At 42.6% G+C, this 20262-nt stretch overlaps 3 protein-coding genes across 3 annotated transcripts; 2 read left to right on the forward strand and 1 right to left on the reverse strand.

Moving 5' to 3' along the window:
- The first annotated feature begins 4230 nt into the window (after positions 1-4230).
- LOC128461760 (sodium/hydrogen exchanger 3) lies at positions 4231-5207 on the forward strand. The gene has a single exon (XM_053446857.1). The coding sequence runs from the start codon at positions 4785-4787 to the stop codon at positions 5133-5135; it is 351 nt and encodes a 116-aa protein (XP_053302832.1). The 5' UTR covers positions 4231-4784; the 3' UTR covers positions 5136-5207.
- Positions 5208-5803: 596 nt separating this feature from the next.
- Positions 5804-17174, forward strand: LOC128461732 (sodium/hydrogen exchanger 3). The gene is made up of 16 exons (XM_053446807.1): positions 5804-7181; positions 11840-12142; positions 12242-12402; positions 12888-12966; positions 13096-13273; positions 13375-13595; positions 13684-13886; positions 13987-14076; positions 14180-14250; positions 14336-14465; positions 14558-14703; positions 14999-15122; positions 15215-15382; positions 15900-15927; positions 16028-16117; positions 16203-17174. The coding sequence occupies exons 1-16, from the start codon at positions 6905-6907 to the stop codon at positions 16493-16495; spliced, it is 2562 nt and encodes an 853-aa protein (XP_053302782.1). The 5' UTR covers positions 5804-6904; the 3' UTR covers positions 16496-17174.
- olah (oleoyl-ACP hydrolase) lies at positions 17163-19811 on the reverse strand. The gene is made up of 7 exons (XM_053446853.1): positions 19673-19811; positions 19423-19550; positions 18568-18706; positions 18361-18460; positions 18017-18186; positions 17829-17911; positions 17163-17514 (listed from the first exon to the last, which is right to left on the reverse strand). The coding sequence occupies exons 2-7, from the start codon at positions 19547-19549 to the stop codon at positions 17372-17374; spliced, it is 762 nt and encodes a 253-aa protein (XP_053302828.1). The 5' UTR covers position 19550; positions 19673-19811; the 3' UTR covers positions 17163-17371.
- Between the last annotated feature and the right edge of the window lie 451 nt (positions 19812-20262).

Consider the following 20262-nt stretch of genomic DNA (forward strand, 5'->3'; position numbering starts at 1 on the left):
GAAACCATTTAGTTGCTCTGTGTGTGGTACAAGATTTAACCAAAAATGGACTCTAAATAAACATATGAGGATTCATACAGGAGAGAAACCGTTTAGTTGCTCTGAGTGTGGTAAAAGATGTATCCAAAGGGGTGATCTAAATAGACATATGAGGATTCATACAGGAGAGAAACCGTTTAGTTGCTCAGAGTGTGGTCAAAGATTTAACCAAAACTGCAGTCTAAATAGACATATGAGGATTCATACAGGAGAGAAACTGTGTAGTTGATCCGAGTGGTAAAAGATTAAAGATTCAGTCCTAGTGTACGAGACGTGTGAGGATTCATAGTAAGTGATTCAGTTGAAACTTTAACAACAAAAGATTTATTAGGATTTATCAGCAGATATTCATGTTATACATTTTCATAATTCACTGTTTTAAATATACTATAGACTATTAACAGTTTTTTTGTCCCTAGAAAGTATAAATCATTGAATAACATGAAAGATGTGTGTTTATATATCTTGTTTCTACTGATTTCTACATAATTTATCTATTTTTCATAATGTCCCTCATGTCATTTTAGGTTAAAGTGTGTTCCTTGCACAGTATGAATGTGTTTTCTTAACTAGTTCATATGATTAAATATGTTTGTTTTAAAACAATGGTTTCTTGTTTCGTGAGATTCAATGACAGTGTGTGTTCTCCTTTATGTATTGAATGTGTTTCCAAGAATAAAAGTCTAATAAAAAGATAATGGCGTCGACGCCCTCCTCCTCTTTGTTTCTGTATGAACGGAGGCTGACCTGGCTACAGTTGAAGTCTGTGAGGTGGGAGATGTGTGAACAATCAAGCAGCTCACAGTGATGGTTGTTGTACAAGTTGAGTTATATCAGATCTGTGCTCATATCAAAGGTCAGCAGAGGGGATTCATGTTGAGTCAACAGTTCTGTATTTCATCTTGAACTGTAAACTCAGGCCTCGTTCCGTTTTCCAGGTCGTGACTATGCAGGTTATTTAACATCCTCTCCTCTGCAACCTGACACTATAAACATACTGCCACTGTGACTGGTGACTTTACCCCAACGGCTACATTCAGTAGTGGGAGAAATACAGTTTCTATTTGTTGTATGAAAGTTACAGACGGCTTAAGACTCTCTGCCTCCTTCTGACAGGACAGTGTTATGTTAATGAGACATTTAATGCAAGGATTCAAAAATAATTACAATCGTATTTCTGTATGTAGAATCTATATATAAACCTTAAGATAATTAGTGATAATCCACTATATCCACGACCATGTCACATTTAGCTAATAATTAATGATATTATAAGATAATTATTTTACATACCAATGGAAAGGGTTAGGGTAAAAATCATAAAAAGTGAAAATTTCCAAGTAAAAATTTGAAAAATATTGAATTTAAATTAAGGAATCGGTAAAAAATGTCATAATCATCTCCTGTCATTTTTTATTATATCATACAAATAAATAATCAAAATGATAAGTTCAGAGTTTCTTAGCAATAGACAAAATGCTGAGTTACTGTGTGAGTTTTATCATTTATTTACAAATATAATCTTGTAAAATGAAGACTGAAAAATTGTAAAAAAAAACAAGCACTGATCCAAATATAAACTGAGTAAACTTTTTAAAGATGACGTCCACATGGAATCAGGAAAACACGTATTGTTTTTCTCTGAGACCGTTTCTTCCTCTTGTCTGTGACTCAGCTTCCTGCTCGGTAAACTTCCCCATCGCACAACACACAAAACAGTACAATCAATGATTAAAGATATGTGAGCTTTTTAAGTCTTTAAGTGTCATACTGTGTGTCTCTGTTGTGCACACAGTCATTTGTCCTGAGCTGTCAGGATGACTCGCAGATCCCTGAGACAGGGCTCCACTTCATTCATTCATACATTATTGAACCGGTGGAAGTTTTCTCATTTAACTTATTGAGTCAATGAAAAGTAGAAACAAAATTCCCCAAAGCCTCAGGTGATATCTGTGAAAAGTCTCCTTTGTGTTCTCCAAAATTAGTTTGACAACATGGCTGTTGTAGGTGTTATACAAATAAAGTTTATCATTATTATTATCATTGTTATTGAAGTCGGCAAGAAGCTCTTAACTTTTCCTCTAGCGCCAACCATCAAGTCAAAATTCCAATAGGTCCATATAGTCTGTCAGTTGCATCATAAACGGATTATTGTTTCAGTTTAAGACCAAATCATGATGAATTATTACAAATGACATTTCAGTTTCTGTTACTCTGCAGGTATCATGGTGTCCTTGTTCTTTTTATTGATACCAAGCCCTCATCTCGTGGAGGCTTGTTGAGAGTCGGGTCTAGTTCCTTCCAGCGAAGCAAGCTGTTGATGACTAACCTCAAACATTCACTCGTCTCTGTTGAAAGCCGACCCTCTGGTTACTCCTGACTTAAGATATGAGTGTTAAACCCTTTCTTAAGCCGGGGGAACAATCGATGCCGCCAGGTTTACTCATAAAGTGTCCACAGAGGAGCCATGAACTCCAACTGAAAGAGCACGTAGTGTGAAAGTGACACTAAGCTCTAAAGCTGCTCTCAGACCTGCACTGACCTCCGGACACTTTCCTGAGCGAGTGGCCACGTTGATGATTTGTTTCTAAAAAGCAACACAAATAAAACTGGAAAAATACAACTTTCTCAGGATGAAGACGCCAAATTGGAACGAAAACTTGATTTGATTAAGACTCGTGTGTGATCTGTATCAGACAGTGACAAAGCATTATTTTGTATCTTAAAAGCTCTCAATGGCAAACTCCCTGTTCCCTCCTTGTCAACTTTTATAATTGCTTATATATAAGCGTATATAAATATATCACACTTCATATGTCCTATGCTATTTGTTTTACATGTATGGATAGTTGTTTCTTAAAATCTATATTTGTATTGTAGTGAGGGCGTCCTTGACAAAAAGAAAGCTTGGTGTCTCAGTGGCCTTTTCCTGTATAAATAAAGGTTTTGAAAAGTTGCTTTGTCTAAATCAAAATGTATTAGAGTTCATGTTTCTAGTCCTGTTTATTAACAATGAATAGAAGATAATTTTTCCACAGAGTTTTTAGGAAATAAGGTGGAAGATTTTGAAGTGATTAGATGTTGAATTGTGCAACTCCAGGAAAAAAGTCCTGCACTTATGGTCAGAAAATGATTTGCAAGTTGAATTATTGTTATTTAAGTAAAACTCTCTCTCTCTCTCTCTAATTTGACTGAGGATTGTGAGCGGCCCCGAGACAAATCTTGATGAACAACTCTTGGAAACAGGAACAGCTCGTCAGAACTAGGGTTCATTTACAGGTGTCTGTCGCCTAAACACACACGTATCGTGGCAATGAAGGCTCAACACAGTTTTTGTTGTGCAGCGTGCAGAGCAGAGGATGTTGGGGGAACAAGCGCTCCGTTCCAATAAGGGAGACAAATGGGTCAAACCTCCTTCCTGTCCTCATACATGCATTTTAAACACTTTTCATTTGGCCAGGGATTACAAGTTGTGGTCAAGCTGAAGCAAATGAACACACTGCGCATAAAATAAGCTTAAAGACTCACGAGGGAAGATATACACTCTGTTTATAGGTAAACTTAATTAAAACTAAGGCAATCTGACAAAACAATCCTGCATTATTACCTAATCTCTTGGAAGTTATGAGGTTTAGTTATTGTTGAAAGTGTTTAAAGGAGGAGTTTCATAAACTCTATTGTCATTCTGGAGGCTGTAGTTTGTGTTGCTGCTGATCCTCAATGCTTTTTAATGAGACTTGTTTCTAATATTTTGTTTTCTAATATAAACGAATCATTAAAACCTTCATGTACGATAGACTTAAGAAAAAAGAGTTTGATGACTACCACCCACCATTGGACGTAACCCTCTGTCTCTAAATGGGACCATCATTTACTAAATGAATCATGCTGTATTGACTAAGACTGGAAACTAGCAATTAAGATTATAGATCAGGTCATAAATCGGGGTCATAAATCACAGCTCCAAATCATGTCATCGGCTCAAGATGGCAGAGTTTCTTATCTGGGATATTTTATGATTTGATAATTTATGAGTAGTGGGAAGAAGTGGTCGGCAAGACCAGGAAAGGTTTATTTTCCTGGTCGTTTTACTGTAAGAGGTAGCATTGATTTCTTCCTCTCACATTTTTTTGTTTACACAGTATTTCCACACATATTCTGGTTTCTCACAAAAGATAAATCCCCTGTTTTGACATCTCCTGTAAGATTTAACCCCTCAGTGGTTTTTGTCAACCATTAATCTCATGTACAGGAGGAGCTCATGGCTTAAACTAGGAAAATAAAATGAGGATTGTATAAAAGGGGGAATTTTACTTAAAATTGTGAAAGTTATTACTTATATCACCTTCATCCAAACTCATATCAAGTTATAGTATGTGTGAAAGCTACAATATCCCAGAAGAACATGTATGAGTACGTGCTTCTAGAATAAGGATATTCTGCCGTCCACTCTTCATAAGAGGTTATACTCAGTAACACAAGCTTTTGAGCATCAAATCTCCCATTGAGTAAAGTGGCCAAACTAGCTGGGCTGGGTGCAAAGTGGGAGGCGACCGGGCAGCATCAGGATGGGCTGAGCTTCACCTTGTGTCAAAAGAGAGGAGCGCAGAGAGGAGAGCCAGGTGAAGATGTGAGAACAGAGTGAGAGGGAGGAGACGCAGGAGATGAAAGAGTGAGAGAATTGCCCTCAACCAACTCGAGTCAACGTCTTTAATGAGAGTTTGTGAAACGTTTCTGCGACAATCATGGCTACCACCTGGAGATTTGCACTGTTTCTGTGCGTGATGCTGCTGGGGTCCGGAGGCCCGAGCCTGGCCAGTGAGGAGCCAGGGACCACGGCACCCAGCGGTGGTCACGGGGTCGTCCCAAGCTCAGGTCCGGCCCCTGGTCATGGAGACACTGGTGATGGTCACGGCGGGGAGCCCATCACCACCCTGCCAATTGTGACCTGGAAGTGGCACCATGTCTCCACCCCGTACATGGTGGCTCTGTGGATCCTGGTCAGCTGGCTCTGCAAAATCAGTGAGTTCCACCGAGTCCGGTTCCATGAAGAGCTGATGGGTCCTGACACAAAACAAGGCCAGGACTGTGACTAATATTTTTGATATTGATTAATCTGGTTAAATTAAAGAAAATAGTGACAAATGTTAATTTAAACTTTCCCTCAGCTCATCCTCAAGCGTCTTGAATTATTGTTATTAAGTAAAACTCTCTCTCTCTCTCTAATATGACTGAGGATTGTGAGCGGCCCCGAGACAAATCTTGATGAACAACTCTTGGAAACAGGAACAGCACGTCAGAACTAGAGTTCATTTACAGGTGTCTGTCGCCTAAACACACACGTATCGTGGCAATGAAGGCTCAACACATTTTTTGTTGTGCAGCGTGCAGAGCAGAGGATGTTGGGGGAACAAGCGCTCCGTTCCAATAAGGGAGACAAATGGGTCAAACCTCCTTCCTGTCCTCATACATGCATTTTAAACACTTTTCATTTGGCCAGGGATTACAAGTTGTGGTCAAGCTGAAGCAAATGAACACACTGTACATAAAATAAGCTTAAAGACTCACAAGGGAAGATATACACTCTGTTTATAGGTAAACTTAATTAAAACTAAGGCAATCTGACAAAACAATCCTGCAGTATTACCTAATCTCTTGGAGGTTATGAGGTTTAGTTATTGTTGAAAGTGCTTAAAGGAGGAGTTTCATAAACTCTATTGTTATTCTGGAGGCTGTAGTTTTGTGTTGCTGCTGATCCTCAATGCTTTTTAATGAGACTTGTTACTAATATTTTGTTTTCTAATATAAACGAATCATTAAAACCTTCATGTACGATAGACTTAAGAAAAAAGAGTTTGATGACTACCACCCACCATTGGACGTAACCCTCTGTCTCTAAATGGGACCATCATTTACTAAATGAATCATGCTGTATTGACTAAGACTTGAAACTAGCAATTAAGATTATAGATCAGGTCATAAATCGGGGTCATAAATCACAGCTCCAAATCATGTCATCGGCTCAAGATGGCAGAGTTTCTTATCTGGGATATTTTATGATTTGATAATTTATGAGTGGTGGGAAGAAGTGGTATCACTGGGTGAAGGTGACTTAATCTGTGAAGTATTTTAAGTGGTCGGCAAGACCAGGAAAGGTTTATTTAAATACTGTCGTTTTACTGTAAGAGGTAGCATTGATTTCTTCCTCTCACATTTTTTTGTTTACACAGTATTTCCACACATATTCTGGTTTCTCACAAAAGACAAAGCAAATATTGTGACGTTTATTATTTAGATAAATCCCCTGTTTTGACATCTCCTGTAAGATTTAACCCCTCAGTGGTTTCTGTCAACCATTAATCTCATGTACAGGAGGAGCTCATGGCTTAAACTAGGAAAATAAAATGAGGATTGTATAAAAGGGGGAATTTTACTTAAAATTGTGAAAGTTATTACCTATATCATCTTCATCCAAACTCATATCAAGTTACAGTATGTGTGAAAGCAGCAATATCCCAGAAGAACATGTATGAGTACGTGCTTCTAGAATAAGGATATTCTGCCGTCCACTCTTCATAAGAGGTAATACTCAGTAACACAAGCTTTTGAGCATCAAATCTCCCATTGAGTAAAGTGGCCAAACTAGCTGGGCTGGGTGCAAAGTGGGAGGCGACCGGGCAGCATCAGGATGGGCTGAGCTTCACCTTGTGTCAAAAGAGAGGAGCGCAGAGAGGAGAGCCAGGTGAAGATGTGAGAACAGAGTGAGAGGGAGGAGACGCAGGAGATGAAAGAGTGAGAGACTTGCCCTCAACCAACTCGAGTCGAAGTCTTTAATGAGAGTTTGTGAAACGTTTCTGCGACAATCATGGCTACCACCTGGAGATTTGCACTGTTTCTGTGCGTGATGCTGCTGGGGTCTGGAGGCCCGAGCCTGGCCAGTGAGGAGCCAGGGACCACGGCGCCCAGCGGTGGTCACGGGGTCGTCCCAAGCTCAGGTCCGGCCCCTGGTCATGGAGACACTGGTGATGGTCACGGCGGGGAGCCCATCACCACCCTGCCAATTGTGACCTGGAAGTGGCACCATGTCTCCACCCCGTACATGGTGGCTCTGTGGATCCTGGTCAGCTGGCTCTGCAAAATCAGTGAGTTCCACCGAGTCCGGTTCCATGAAGAGCTGATGGGTCCTGACCCAAAACAAAAAGGGCAGGGTTAGGGTCTTTTTGATATTGATTAATCTGGTTAAATTACAGAAAATAGTGACAAATGTTAATTTAAACTTTCCCTCAGCTCATCCTCAAACGTCTTGTTTCGACCACGAGTCCAGATATTCAGTTTACTCATCATGCACCATGACGTGAAGCATGAGTTTCTCTCATTAGAAACGATTTGGAGCAGGATCAGGACGTTTGTCAGTGAGCAGGGTGCAGGACTCAAACTGTCAAGGTGAAGCTCATCGTATTTCCAAACCTTATTCTAACTTATGTATGGTTCGATTCCCACTGATCCAGTCATGTCTCCGTTGGCTCTGATTAACCCAGAGTCACGCTTCATGTCCCAAACTGAAAAGCTGTGATTGGACCTGGACTGAAACCACTTGTTAAAATACAGGATCCAACAGTTTGACCTCTGTTGTGCTTCACACCTGACGAGGCCTCGGTTCCTCTCTCGTCCTGTTTTGTGCGTACACAACAGACGCAATTAGGCAATGTGGACAATGTAAATGAATGGGCGTCCTTTCACGTGTGTGTGCGTGTGCATGTGTTTGTATACACCTCCCCTGACATAAATAGGGGACTGTGGTTTTCGGTATAAGGTGCAGGAAGATCAGTGAAAACAGACACAATCTGCCGACTTTTATATTTGTCTGCAAATTACAGTAGATATTTAATCTTCAGGGTTGATCGCTTTTGTCTAAGTCAGCTTAAAATGTTACAGAAGTGTTTGTACTGAAATTAAGTGGTTATGAGTGAAATCAGAGAAATGTGTATTTGCTGTTTTAGCAGGTGATTTTGAGGTTTCAGACATTTTTTCCTTTGAGTTTTTGTGGGAAAAAATGTGGTTAAACACAACAATACACAATACAATGTTAAAGTTGATTTAAGTCAAATCAACTCAAATCACACTTTGTTTATAAAGCTTCTTTCATGCAAACGTGCAAAACAAGGAGCAAAACAATACATTCGAAATTCGGCAATAGAATAAAATACAATTCTGCAGCACTATAATAAGTAAAATATACATGTACATACATTTAAATAAAATAAAATAGAATAAAATAAAGTGCATGGAATAAAATAATTTAAAATACTATGAAATAAGACAAGTAGTAGGTCTTAGGGTTTCTTTTTAAAAGTGTTCACTGGTTGTCCTCAGCTCCTTTGGCACAGACAAGGACCATAACCAAACGCCACCGCCCCGATGTGCAAGTGTAGTTATTTATAAAAACATCTCTTGAATTCAAAAAGGTTCCACGACACCGCAGGTGAGACGGCAGGTTTCACCTTTCAACAATAACACCACAGTTCTCCCAAAACCTTCCACTGTTGCTCAATCAATTCAAGAGTTTGCACTTCACTGAAAAGAAAAAGAAAAGAAACATTAGAAGGACCAAAAGCTGTGAGAAGGTAAATATTAGCACAAGGAACTCTGAAGTGTCACCGCTAAGTCTGCTGCTTCAGGATTGGATCAAACTTTTATAGATGTGAAAACAATGGAGCCAATAAATGTTTGATCGCTCGGTCGGGCCCCAGAGCGACTGCTGTGAAGCAATAAGTGGAAACCTACCAGTGAATATACAGTGACGTTAACTTCTAAAGCATTAGTGTGTGAGGTTTAGAGATGAGACACTTTATGGAGGCAACAAACCATAACACAACAAACTTTACCTGTAACTACTGTACCCCCCCCCCCCCCCCCCCCCCGTCTTAGAATAACCTCTGTCTGACCTCTCGGTGGAGTTGACCCGTCTTTGGAGCATGCACCGAGCCGTGGCCATTTCTGAATGAATGAAAGTTTAAAGTTAAAGTGCAGCCTCCGCCGAGCAGGATGTGATAGGTCATTAGTTAATAAGGCTCACCAGGGGGGGGCTCTGCTTGACGGAGCAGCCAAATGTTCTCAAAATTGTGATTTACAGCGTCTGAAGGAAACAATAGGGACTATAAAAAAAATTATTCCAGCTCCATGGTTGAATATATAACTGAATTCAACTAGTCCAGCAGTTTTTAAGTTGCTCTTAGCGGAGATGCACAGACGGACACCTGTGTGAGAGCTAATCATCAAACCAGTCCAGCGTCACCAATGAGGCCATTGTCCCTTGTCTTGCTCAAACAGGACGGGACAGTCGGCCAAAGAAAACAACCAGTCATCACGCAGCCACTGCATCAACGCTAATGGGAGTTCACAGTGTGGGCTGATGTAACTTCACTGGGGAGAGGTGCTGGTGTTGTCAACAGGACTTATTGTAGAGAATGTTTTTAAATGACAAGGCTGCTGCTGCTCTATAGTTTTCTTATTGTCCATGAATCAAAAGATCAACATGTTTGTATCTTTCCACAACTTAATCCTGATCCCAACTGTTATCATTCTGAAGACATAAATCTGTAAATTTAAATCCATGAATGTAAGAATAAATAATAAGAATAACTTTTATTAAAACAGCAGATTTCCAGTTAAGTGCAATGTGCTTTCCAAGTGGAAAAAGATTGGAAATTTGAAATCAGAAACCCATTGTCCCAGTGTCACACTCAGGACAAAACAAAGGCCTGCACTTGTTCACTGAATCCGAGCTTTGTCATATCTGAGTGGCAGCTTTTCTTTAAGCCCTGGAATAAACAGAGTGAGGGCGTCTTCAACCGGGACTGAGTAACGTCAGCGTCAATCATTACTCAGCACAAAGCCTGGAGATGAGAGCCAGGGGACAATATTCCCTCAACACAGGTATTTGTTCAGCAGCTATCGAATGACCAGATGACCTGTGCCCCATCCCACACACACACACACACACAGACACACACAGACACACACGAGCGCACACAAATGTATCATCTTGAGGAGATGTGCTAGACACCGGAAAGCACAAACAAAGCAATGACTGGTGAGTGTTTTCAAATGTGACTGAATAACTGGACACATTTCCAGTCATCCGTTACTCCCCCCATTGAAACTGCAACCTAAACAGACACTCGCGCACACACACACACACACACACACACAGGGGAGATACTGTACACATAAAAGGCTGAGTCCGGCTTCCTGCACACTTCTGAAGTCACTGCACCGCTGCTGACCTCAGCCTGTGGGAGGACACAGAGTCACAGACTGGGATAGAGAGATGCATCCCACTAAGAGATAGAATAGTGACAAGATAACGTGCGTCACTTTTTACCTCCTTCTCATCCGAGGTCGTACAAGCAGAGACAGAGAGGTCGTACAAGCAGAGACAGAGGAACTTTCTTTTGGGAGTTGGGGCGTATTCTCTTGATCCAATGCGACTCTGTGGATTTGTGTGTCTGCTGCTGTTGGGCTCGGTGCTGCTGGCGTGGCCCGTCTCAGGGGCGAAGGACGACTCGGCGCCGACCCGTCGAGAACTTCCCCTCCGGCCTTCAGAGTCCAAAACGGACTTGAACAGGAATGAACATGGCCACCCCCACAACATCACAGGAGTGCCCATCGTGACCTTTAAGTGGCCCCATGTGGAGACCCCCTATCTGATTGCATTGTGGATTTTGGTGGCCGGTTTGGCCAAGTTGGGTACGTAAAGAAAGTGTTTTCCTAAATGATGAAGCTTGGCAGATGTGGATCATGGATGAATGAAGGTCCCACAGTGAAGCGTCAGCCTGTTAGAGTGAGACCAGGAGGCAATAAGAGCAGGTGGCTGTGGCCCAGGAGGTAGAGAGGGTCGGCCACTGAACTCTGTCTTTATGCATCAGGTTGTTTCCATCACCCTCAGCTTCTCTCAGTTTGTCTGGCTTTTAGCAGATTTATGCAAAATTGATTTCCATGACATTTTGTACAGGGGTGAAGCGTGACCCAGAGAAGATCCTTTAAATTGTTATGTGGATCCAGGAATGATTTCTCACTTTATTCAACATTATGAGACGGGACATTTACTTGTGTTGAATGAGACACATTTAGGGGACTGATGTTTATGAGTAGCTTGACTGTTGGGCCTTGACCAAGTTATGTCCTCTACTTATTGACGTTTTAGTTTGTTTTTCCATTGCGCTCAGCAGCCTTTTCTTGCAGCTCCAAATAACCCCAGACTGAACCTGTCCCCTGGACTGAAGGAGCAAACACATCTATTTGCACTTAGACGCACAATGATAAACTAAGCCCTTAAGAAAAGACCAGCGTGTTCTCACCTTTAATCTTCAACTTCTTTTCAAAGGCATCTATCATGGGCCTGGAGAAAGAAATGAACAGTTATTATGAAATATAACTATTGCCATGGATCAGTAGGTTTTATTATTTAATAAGCTTTACTAAAAAACACTTTCTCGGGCAATTAAGTCAAGAGGCCTCAAGCAGAAGTCTGTGTTTAGTTACACAGAGAGATTTCTGATCCTTTCCCTCGCACCACCGGGTTAATCATATTCCCAGAAGACAGAGTGACACCTTCTCAGCCGAGTGCGACAGTTGATCATTTGCAAGTTTTGCAACCTCTCAGGTTTTAGATTGACGGTTAAGTTACAACTCAACGATGGAAACCTGCAGGTCGATGGCTCTCGTGTGGAAACCCCCACATTAAATTTGAGGACAACTTGTCTTTGTCCCTTTTTGTCTTCTCCCTTTCTCCTCTCAGTCATCGAGGCCAACCACCATGTGACCAGCGTGATCCCCGAGAGCGCCCTGCTCATCTGCTTCGGCTTCATCCTGGGCGGGATGATCTGGGGCGCCGACATGCAGCAGACGTTCAAACTGACCCCGACGGTCTTCTTCTTCTACCTGCTGCCTCAAGTCATCCTGGACGCGGGCTACACCATGCCCAACAAGCTCTTCTTCAGCAACATGGGGGCCATCTTGATCTACGCCATCATCGGGACCTGCTGGAACGCCGCCAGCGTGGGGCTGTCGCTGTGGGGGTGTCACATGGGAGGAGCCATGGGTGAGAGAGACTTTGGAATGAACGCTAAGGGAGTAAACACCACATTTGAGGTTATATTTACTACATTAATACTTTGTTCATTCACTTCCTGTGCTCCAGGCGACATTGACATCGGCCTGCTGCAGTATCTTCTGTTCGGCAGTCTGATCGCCGCCGTGGACCCCGTGGCCGTCATCGCCGTGTTCGAGCAGGTGCACGTCAACGAGGTCCTCTTCATCCTGGTGTTCGGAGAGTCGCTGCTCAACGACGGCGTGACCGTGGTTCGTATGAGACGACGAGGCTTCACCTCAGGTCACCTGAGAAGCAGAGCAGCGTTGAGTTAGCTGCACCATCCATCACGGGAAAACAGAAACACAGCTACAAGACGTGAAGTGCAGTGAAAACATGCCGCACCCCAAAGTCAGGACCTTTACCCCCCCCCCCCACCCCCCCACCCCTCCCGGCTGAGGCCTTCCCCGTACTCCTGTCAATCTGCTCTTTGAGGCTTTGATCTAGGAATCAGGTTTGCCTAGCCTGTATATGTAAATATGAAAGAGTCACTTTTAAGTTTCCACATCTTTCAAACACTCCGACCTGCACAAGAGATTTTGAAGAAACCTTATGATGAATATTGGAGCTGCAGATTAGGAATAGACTGGAATGTCACTCGGCAGAAAGAAAGCATTTTAAATGAATATATCCAATTATTATAATCATCTAAAGAGTTTGACATGTGGAACTCACTTTCCTCTGCTTCTTCTCTCAGGTGCTCTTCAATGTATTTGATGCATTTGTGTCACTGGGAGGACCCCAGATCGACGCTGTGGAGATCATCAAAGGAATTGGTAAGAAGTGGCTCAGATGTTTTTAACAAGTGGTTATTTTTGAATGAAAGTCCACATTAAATAGCATAAAATCCAAGTTATGATGGATTTATTTGTTTACGTGTGTTCTCTGTCTGTGTCCCTCGTCAGTGTCCTTCTTCGTGGTGGCGTTCGGCGGTTCCCTCATGGGCTTCCTGTTCGGCCTGCTGATCTCTCTTCTGACCCGATGGACTAAAAACATCCAGATCATCGAGCCGGGCTTCGTCTTTATCCTGGGGTACCTCTCCTACCTCACCGCTGAGATGCTCTCCCTCTCTGCCATCCTCTCGTTAGTATTTCATTTAAAAAACACTTTGTTTCATTGATTCTGCTTCAAGGCATAGATAAATAGTTATTGCATTAGTTTAACGTTTGTGTTTCTGTCCACAGGATCGTCTTCTGTGGTATTTGCTGCCAGAAGTACATCAATGCCAACATGGACGAGAAGTCCGTCAACACGGTGAGATTTGGAATGAAGGTTCTCGCCAACGGATCAGAAACCATCATCTTCGTCTTCCTCGGCATCTCGGCCATCGACAAGGAAATCTGGGTGTGGAACACCGGCTTCATCCTCCTCACGCTCCTCTTCATCTTTGTGTTCAGGATAATCGGTGAGATTTTGATCTTTGTGCTGTCACGTTAGAGAAGAAACAATTACACGATCTGATGTGTGTGTGTGTGTGTGTGTGTGCACTGCAGGAGTCTTCTTCCTCACCTGGATCCTGAACAAGTACCGGCTGGTCCCCGTAGGCTGGATCGATCAGGTGATCATGAGCTACGGTGGCCTGCGAGGGGCTGTGGCGTACGGCCTGGCTGTGATGCTGGATGAGAGCAAGATAAAGGAGAAGAATCTGATGATCAGCACGACTCTCATTGTCGTCTACTTCACTGTCATTCTTCAGGTGGCCGCTCTGGTTCTTTTATATTAATAGATTATTAGAACAGTTGTTTTCTTTGCAGCATCATTTCACTTCCTTACGCTGGAACCTCTTTGTTCTGCAGGGAATCACCATGAAGCCTCTGGTCACATGGCTGAAAGTGAAGAGAGCCAAGATAGCTGAGCTCACACTCATAGAAAAAGTGCAGAACAAGGTAAATCTCAAAATGCTACCAACATGTCTCCCTTCACGGTAAACTGTGTCATAATTATAATACTTATAATTATGACACAGTTTTTCTCTCTCTGTTGTTGAAGGTGTTTGAGCACTTGCTCGTCGCCATTGAAGACATATCTGGACAAATTGGACACAACTACATGAGGGACAAGTGAGTGAAGACGCCTTTTACAATTTAACAGGAACAAGTCTTGATTGTGTGTTTGTGTGATTGTTCGCTGTCTCTCGTTCCGAAGGTGGAAACATTTCGAGGACAAGTGGATGACGGGGTTGTTGATGAAGCCGTCGGCGAGGAAGAACCGCGACAACGTCTTCAGCATCTTCCACCAGCTGAACCTCAAGGACGCCATGAGCTACGTGGCCGAGGTGAGGGTCACGCACACGTTCAAGGTCACGGCTGTGGGATCAGGTGCAGGTCTGTTAAAGGAAGTGATCTCTCGTCCTCGTTGCTGCTGCAGGGCGAGCGCAGGGGCTCACTGGAGTTCATCCGCAACGACAACTCCTACGTCGACTTCAAGAAGAAGTTTGGCGAGGAATTCTCAGAGGTGATGCCGGACATCATGGCCGACATGAGGGACGACCGCAGCGGTGTGTCCGACATGAGGTGAGCAGACACTTTAACTGACTTGGACTGAGACGTGTTGGAGTTCAAACCTCCATCAAGGCCCCACAGGCTCCTGGTGAAATCCACTAGATCCAGAAACACTCCTTTATCTATCAACTATTCACAGCCTGGAAGCCAGATCTGATCTCCTGTCAGTTCACAGATCTGCTCAGACACTGCCTCCTGGTGACCACAAGCAGTTGCAGCATTTCTTTCTTGCATGATTCCTTTTTTGTCTTAACTAGTTTTGGGGATAAAGATGAACTGGGACTGACATGATGTATTCATTCTGTAGAAGAGACCCTGTGCCATCAGTGAGCCTGGACATGCACGAGCAGACCATGAAGGGAGTGAGGGAAACCGAGGGCGTCAACACTCATCACCTGCTGCAGCAGCATCTGTACAAAGGCAGGAAACAGGTGAACACCTTCAGCCCCTGTCTGAACCAGATCCTCAGGTCGTCCCCTCCCTGACGCTCACCATTCTCCCCTCTTGTCTTCTGGGTTCGCAGCACAGACACAGGTACAGCCGGAGCCATTTCAACGTCAACGTGGATGAGGACGAGGTGCAGGAGATCTTCCAGAGGACGATGAGGAGCCGTCTGGAGTCCTTCAAGTCTGCAAAGATGGGCGTCGCCCCATCAAGCAGAAAGCACAAGCAGAAAGATCAGCAGCAAAAGGTCCGAGGCACTCAGATAATGTATAACACATGGGGACGTGTGCACAGTAACCTGGATTGAACCTCAGTATTTCATGGTTGCAGTATCGGAAATCCAAAAATAATCTGTAGAAACTAAAGAATTAACTGTAGGTACCTATAGTATTAACATATTTAGAAAATTATTTAGAAACATATATTTAAAGTGTATTTAATTGGTTTATTGCAATCGATTTTAACTTAATTTTAACTTTTGTTAAATCAGGACTAGAGCAGGAAAACATGATCACATATTGTATATTTAATATTTAAAAATAAGATATATAAAACATAATACATTTTATTGTAATGTGTTTCAATTCATTTTTCAGCATAGACATTTTTATTTAGTTAATGCAAATAATTCACAGGCCCTGGTGTTCAAATCATGTCCTTATTTAAAATTGTTCTTAGTTTTAAGATGTAATTTACTAATTCTGTGTTCTATCTCTCTATCTTTCTTTCTTTCTTTCCATCTATATCTATTCGTCCATCTGTAGATGTCGAATGGAAAATCCCTGGACAAAGGTAAAAGCAACTATTCAGGAGATGAAGGTTTGTATCATGTTTAAGTTTTATTGACTAAGAACCATCTTCATAGAGAGTGTCTCATTTTCTTCTTTTCTAGATTTTGAGTTCCCCTCAGAAGGAGACGAGGCCTCTGGCTACAACCGATCCAGACATTCATTCCCCATGAGGGCCACCTACAGAGCAGGAGGTGAGATACATCTGTCACCTCGTTGATGTTCAGTTAAACCTTCAACTCCTGTCCAGCACTAAGTCACTTTCTATCTCTGCTGCAGCTGGGATCGAGAACCCGGCCTTCATGCCGGACCTGGACCCCATGTCCACGGTGCAGATCCCCCCCTGGCTGGGGGAGGTGGAGCTGGACAGTGGCACGGTGGCTCCTTCGCAGAGAGCCCAGGTGAGGCTGCCGTGGACGCCCAGCAACCTGCGGCGCCTGGCTCCTCTTCGCACCAGCACCCGCTCCACCGACTCCTTCATGCTGGCCGACACTCCGGTCCCGCAGCAGTGGAGCAACCTGCCTCCACCTCCACCTCCGCCTCCTTCCGACAGTCCCGACGGCCAAAAGTAGCAGCATCCTCACCCCCCCTCCTCTTCTCCTTCCACAAACACAACCTAACCTCAGACTTTGCACCTTCTTCTTCTCTTAAACTATTGACTAGAGAATGTTTTTCTTTTCTGTGCCATCGTTAAATCTCCACGTTCACACTCCCATGACCTCTGTGCTCTGCTCTTGTTGCTCTAGCGTCGCTCTTCACTGAGCAGAGGGGAGCTGCAGGTGAAGCCTGTTTGCACAGCGGCAGGTTATGGAACATGGTCACGTTGTATTTTAATATCGTAAATCAGTCCTGAAGAAAAACCTTTTAAAACGGAATGAGATGCAAAAAGCTTTATCGAGCGCTGTAGATATTTATTCATTATGTTGTTTATACGTATAATATAAATTGGGTTTTAATAAGATATATAAAATCAGCTTCAACTCTAAAATCTGAATGTTTGTTTGTGTTTCCTCGTGCATCTCAGAACAGAACTTTGAATTTTAAACTTGTAGAAAGAGACCAATGTAAAAATGTGACTTATAGGACAAAGATATATATATATATATTTATTCACAAAGGAAGTTTGTAATGTGTTGTTTTCCAAAATCTCTAATCTGTGCACCTTCCAACATTTGATGTACTTGAACTGGATGTGTTTTAAAAATCATGGATTTAGCAATAAAAACAATAAAGTCAATATGTGATCATGAAGTCAGTTTTATTTCATATTTGAAAGAAACTAGAATTATAACCGGAATTAAAAAGCTATACAATTACACTCATCCCAAGTACGGGTTAAACACACAATGTTACATTTCTGAAAGGTACAAATTTAACTTCCATCAAACTGAATTAATATAAAAACATACAAAAATAAGAGACACTGTGCAGTAATGGTGCATATTTGATCAGAAATAGTCCATATCTAACGTTTCCAGATGATTTGTGATGTATTCTAAGATGTGTTTTTCATTTCCAGACTCCTTGAGGTAGAAATGAGCCCCGTCGAGCATCCTAATGGTGAAATCTCCTGATGTGATGTCTTTCCAGGCTGTAAAATAAATAAGAAAGCATTAATTACACAGAGTCTGAGCCCAGAGAGGACGTTAGATGACTCCTCCTTTCCTTCACTGACTTCAGGTTACACAGATTATCATGCAGCACAGACGGTAAATAAAGACAGACGACGTGTCTCTACTTCTTCCTGTTAAAGAGAATGAAGCTAAAGGATAAGGCTGCTGCCACTTGGAGTCTGAGCATTAGCGATGACGTGTTCTTTGACTTTTAGTTTTAACATGGAGGAGGCTGCATGCTTGTCTCTTTTGCTCTGAGGCTGCCGTGCACTGTTGGAATTCTTCACCTGACCTTGTAAATCATGAGGCACGTCGTCCTTTCCGTCAAAACACGTAACAGGGCAGGACAGGAATGGATGATCTGGTTTGTTACACCTGCAGAAAAATCATAGACTCCAGTCACTGCTACTATTCATACTGAAACCTGCGCTGTGAGAAAGTAAATACGAGTTAAGAAACAAGCAGGAGTTGTCGGCTCGCCTGTAGTTCTCCACGACGTGCAGGTCGGCCTTCAGGACAGGAAGGAAGCGCTCCATGACCTCTGGGTTCCCCAGAAGCTCAGGAGGAGTTCCTCCGATGGACGTCAGCCACTTGAGAAAGTCGTCATCTGATAAATCGCTTCTCTTTGGGGCTTTGATTCTGATCTCTGACTAAAAACACACAACACAGGACTGGGTTAGCTTTGACACAACACACTTGTCTTTATCAGTTCAGCTTTAATGATCTTTAATTTGATTAAAGCCCTATGCAGCTCTTTCTGGGTGTATATCTGACACAGACGGAGACACAGTGAAGTGCCGATTGAATTAGATAATTAATCTCACATAAGGTGCAGAGGCTCCAGACAGGAAGATGTGAACCGGTTGGAGGTTGTGAAGTTTCTTCAGAGCATCTGCCACAGCGAAGCTTGTGTAGGAGCCGAAACTGAGACAAACCAGAAAGGTGAAAACACATGAAACAGGTTGAGTGGAAACACACAAAGATGTGGTGTTGTTTATAAACAAACAAAAAAAGCCTTTCTCTCGACATACCTGTGACCAAAGAGAGCAAACGGCTTCTCCTTCAGCAGCGGTAACAGGACATCAATCACCTCGTCCACGATCTGCTGCATGTTCTGAGAGAACGGCTCCTTGGTGCGACTCTCTCTGCCCGGAAGCTTGACTGCAAACACTGGGAAGGACACAACAAGTGATACACATATCAGGAGCTGCATGACAGAGAAGGGTCTTAGGATTTTGGTCATGATTCACCTTCTTTTTCAGCAGAGAATTTGATATTTTGCAGTAAAATTATAAATAAATGATATCAAGCTGCAGAAACTCTGAGATATCAGTCCCCTACATAATAAATACACACTTTATATCGAGAACCAAGAATTCTTCTCTGGAAAAGTGGTGAAAAGGTCAAAGAAAGTGACAAATCTGTCCCTTGGTCTGAAACTACGTCAACATTTAATGAGTTCTTTCTCAGCCCAAGTTTCATGGAAATCTGTTCAGTAGCTGTTGTGAAATCCTGTTGACAAACCAACCAACTGAACAGGGGTGAAAACATAACCTCCTGCACAGAGGGGAGTACAACAACTACTTGAGGAAAGAAATCATGGGAAAATGTTGAATACTAGAATACTTTGAATGCAAAAATACTACAAATACAACTTTGACAACAACAACAACTACTAGTACTAATACTACTACTTATAATAACTGTTATAAATAGAACCTCAAAGAACACTTTTCTAATTAGTTCCTTGAGGCTCTTCTGGCTCTACTGAGAATCCAGGATAGATGGTCAAAGTGCAGGAGCTCTTATGTAACATGAGTGTTTGTCTGTGTGTGTGTGTGTGTGTGTGTGTGTGTGTGTGTGTGTGTGTGTGTGTGTTGTGTTACCCTCCACAGAGCTGAGGAGGTTCCCCCAGCGAGCGTAGTGCAAAGAGCCTCCTCCTGCCCAGGGGAAGCAGATCAGCCGGGCCACAGCTTCTGGATTCCTCTTGAAGCAGTTGATCACCTTCTCCATCCTGATCCAACACAACACAACACAACTGAGTCACACACCCTGCTAAGAGCTGCAACACCTGGAGCTGCACACACACACACACACACCACATGGCTGCAACATGGCTCCAACAACACAACTCACCTCGAAGCAGAGATGTTTTTGTGTCAAATCACTGGGTTTGATTCTGGGAAGCTGAGTCCACAGGTTGAAGTGCTTCCTGGTTGTTTTCTTCTTCTGTGGTTTTCTGCAGTGGGATGGTGTGACTGGATTCTGGAGACATCTACAGTGTGGAGTGTGAATCTGCTGCAAGAGGCAGAGAAACCACAATTAGCCATTTATCAATTAATCAAATATTTTACACACGTTCTTATAATATCCAGATGCACGGGATAGAACCGTGAAACATCTGGCACACAACTTTTGTGTTATTTCAAAGTATTCTATTGAGAAGTAAAAAGTTTGCAGGAAGTGACGTTTTCAGTTTAGTTGGTATTTCCTGACGGATTTCCCTGAGTGGAGGTTTTTGTCAAGTTAAACAGAATTAGTCAGGTTGGACATTCCGGACAGCTCACAATTCTCCTTTTACTAACAGAAACACAGAATATAGACAAATACACATGAATACAACACAATTTCCTTAAGGAAAAGCAGCAATGTCCAAGTGAAACATTATGAAAATACCTTTACTCTAATTCCACAAAAACAGATTTTTGATTTGTTGACAAAATAAA

The sequence above is a fragment of the Pleuronectes platessa genome, chromosome 18 (genome assembly GCF_947347685.1).
Source record: "Pleuronectes platessa chromosome 18, fPlePla1.1, whole genome shotgun sequence".
In the NCBI taxonomy this organism is placed as follows: Eukaryota; Metazoa; Chordata; class Actinopteri; order Pleuronectiformes; family Pleuronectidae; genus Pleuronectes; species Pleuronectes platessa.